Source organism: Choloepus didactylus, chromosome 3 (genome assembly GCF_015220235.1).
Source record: "Choloepus didactylus isolate mChoDid1 chromosome 3, mChoDid1.pri, whole genome shotgun sequence".
NCBI lineage: Eukaryota > Metazoa > Chordata > Mammalia > Pilosa > Megalonychidae > Choloepus > Choloepus didactylus.
In genome coordinates this window covers 147,747,547-147,750,783 of record NC_051309.1, presented here as the reverse complement: position 1 = coordinate 147,750,783, position 3,237 = coordinate 147,747,547, and the positions used below count along the sequence as shown (strand labels likewise).

The window sequence follows — 3,237 nt, the reverse complement described above, 5'->3', positions numbered from 1 at the left end:
GTTTCTCTGTGTGTCTCTGTGTCATCTCCTTTGCTTGTGAGGACACCAGTCACTGGATTATTAGATTTAGTGCCTAGCCTAATCTATTATGGTCTCATCTTGATCTGTAATTTTATCACATCTGCAATAGACTGTTTCCTAATGAGGTCACATTCTGAGGTTCCAGGTGAACATGGATTTTGGAGAGACACCATTCAACCCACTTGTGGTGGCAGGAAGCTGTTATGTACCCCAGCAAAACATGTTATTACATCTAATCCATTTCTGGGTGTAAATGCATTGTGAGTAGGACCTTTTGATGAGAGCATTTCAGTTAAGGTGTGGTCCACCTCAATCAGGATGGATCTTAGTAAAGTCTTATATAATAAATGGAATGAATTCAGACACAACAGAGAAAAAACCACAGAAGCAAGAAACTGAAGTCAAAGAAACCTGGAAAGAAAGGAGATAACAACAGACACAGCCATGTGCCTTGTTATGTGACAGAGGAGCCAAGGATCATCAGCAGCTAGTTTTCAGGAAAGAAACATCGTCTTGATGATACCTTGATTTGGACATTTTCCTGGCCTCAAACCATTAGTGAACAAATTTTAGTGTTTAAGCCAACCCATTCATGGTATTTGCTGGAGCAGCCTAAGGAACTAAAACAACACTATAGCAAACTGTACTCAAGTTCTCTGGAAGGAATTAACCAGTTTTGGATTGCTGAATCAAAGAATATTGTGAAGAGAGTTGCTACAAAAGTGCATGGTAGAAACACAGGCTCAAGGACACAACAGAAACTTTCAGCAAATGAGCTCTTTATTACTTCCACTGCACAAAGAGTCCAAAAGATCGTAGAAAGGAGTCCCATCATTGCTGTCTCCCCAGGTGGCTGAAAACTACTCTGAGTCAACGGATGGTAGGTCCACACACCCCACTTCACACTGGACAAGAGAGACAAATTTACACATCTTGAGTATGTTTTTTATTCACTTCAGTCGTGTGGGGGAAGAGGGGGAAGTCACTAAGAATTTCTGCCTTGATAGCATCTGGGGCTGCTTTTTCCAGATTTCGGTTTTTGAGGCCTGGCTGGGCTTTTTCATTCGACTTAACCGTCTCCCCTAGCTAAGGAATAGTATACAACAGAAAAGGAGGTATGGGTAGCTGAAGGCTGAAGAATGGCCACTCAGTGTGTGTTTGTGACTTCCCCAGAGAAGGAGGTTTGGGCAGGTGAGGTCTGGGCTCTGGCTGCTCCACAGGTGTCACTTTATACTAATATGATTGTGGAGCATGAAGATTCTGGTTCCTCCACACCCTCACCATTATTTGTTATTACTTTTCATCCAATTTTCCCCCAACTCACATCTGCAAAATACCAATGAATATCTTACATATTATCCCATTTTTGAATTTTGTTATTGATTCATTAAAAACAAACAAACAGATTCTGGGAGATCCCGGCCGAGCCCGCCGCCGCCACCGTCGCCCGAGGGAAGCGTGAAGAGGCCACGACCGGGGAGAAAACGCCGGAGTTGCCGCCGGAGAGGAGTCGACTCCCCAGCAGTTGCCGCCGGAGAGGCCCGCCCCCTGTCCCGTTCACAATGCAGCCTGCTTCTGCAAAGTGGTATGATCGAAGGGACTATGTCTTTATTGAATTTTGCGTTGAAGACAGTAAAGATGTTAATGTAAATTTTGAAAAATCCAAACTTACATTCAGTTGTCTTGGAGGAAGTGATAATTTTAAGCATTTAAATGAAATTGATCTTTTCCATTGTATTGATCCAAATGATTCCAAGCATAAAAGAACGGACAGATCAATCTTATGTTGTTTACGAAAAGGAGAATCTGGCCAGTCATGGCCAAGGTTAACAAAAGAAAGGGCAAAGCTTAATTGGCTTAGTGTGGACTTTAATAATTGGAAAGACTGGGAAGATGATTCAGATGAAGACATGTCTAATTTTGACCGTTTCTCTGAGATGATGAACAACATGGGTGGTGATGAGGATGTAGATTTACCAGAAGTAGATGGAGCAGATGATGATTCGCAAGACAGTGATGATGAAAAAATGCCAGATCTGGAGTAAGGAATATTGTCATCGGGATTTTGAGAAAGAAAAATAACTTCTGCAAGATTTCATGATTGAGAGAATTCCTGAGTTTATAGCTCTAAAGGCAGATGCTGTATTTGCCTCCTTTAACCCATTTTTTCAACCTGTTTGTTTTTTTAAAGGCTTCACTAAGGGTTGATATGTACCATTGTATGGGGCAATTTTAAGTCGGCTAAGGCAATAACCTTATGCATGAATATTTCCCAGACTTCCATGAAGCTGTTGAGGTCCTAGGCAGTTGATACAGCAATTGTAATAAATAAAAACATTTCACCTGTCTCCTTTCTTCATAGCATAGATACTGACACATTAGGAAGCTCTCAGCTAAGAGAAAGATAACTAAATTTTAGATTTTAGAACATGGACTCAAAGTGGCTGAAACAAATTGTCTGATACCTTGAACTGTTAACCTAGTGTTCCTCTGGTGTATCCTTCAGGACTGTTCCATTAAAAATTTTATTTTTCAAAAAATGACTTCACATTGTATGTAAGTGATCACTTGTCAGTGTTCCAAGATGTATCTTAGCTAAAACTAGTGAATGCCCTAACTTAGATGGTTTCTGAAGCCTGTGCATTTGGTATTGTTTAACCCTTAGGCTTTTACATCTCTTAGCACGGAGGACGAAGAAAGGCTGTACATTGTTGCTTGAGAGTCTGTACATTTAGACCAAATTTGTATTTGCAGTGTCAGTATGGCAAATGAGTGAAAAAATGTTTAATACACTATTGGGTTTTTTTATTTCTTTTTTTTGATTCAGCTTATACCAGGGCTGAAAAGCCTCAATTTGTGTTCTTGACAGTGGGAATTTTTTTTAATGTCTACATTCTTTCTAATAAACTGTTGGAAGACTTAAAAAAAAAAAAAAAAAAAAAAAAAAAAAAAAAACAAACAAACAAACAAATAAAAAAACACTGACTGTCTCTTATTCATTATGCATGTGCTGAACTATGGGGATTAAAAAAAAGACCAACCAAAAATGCACTCTATGTAATAACTCCTTGATATGAACAATGTTTCATTTTTTTCTGAAAATATATTTAACAGCCTTTTACTTCAGTTTTGGGAATATTCAATTTTTTCCATCATAATTTAACAGTAGGAAACAGGAGACTCAAAGTTAATCTTATGCTATAAATTTGGGGATTT

General features: G+C 39.0%; 1 protein-coding gene across 1 annotated transcript; it reads left to right on the top strand.

Annotated features, from left to right (window-relative positions):
* Positions 1-1,432: 1,432 nt before the first annotated feature.
* LOC119528839 (prostaglandin E synthase 3) lies at positions 1,433-2,564 on the top strand. The gene has a single exon (XM_037829074.1). It carries the CDS (start codon positions 1,584-1,586, stop codon positions 2,064-2,066), a length of 483 nt encoding a protein of 160 aa, XP_037685002.1. The 5' UTR covers positions 1,433-1,583; the 3' UTR covers positions 2,067-2,564.
* The last annotated feature ends 673 nt before the right edge of the window (positions 2,565-3,237 follow it).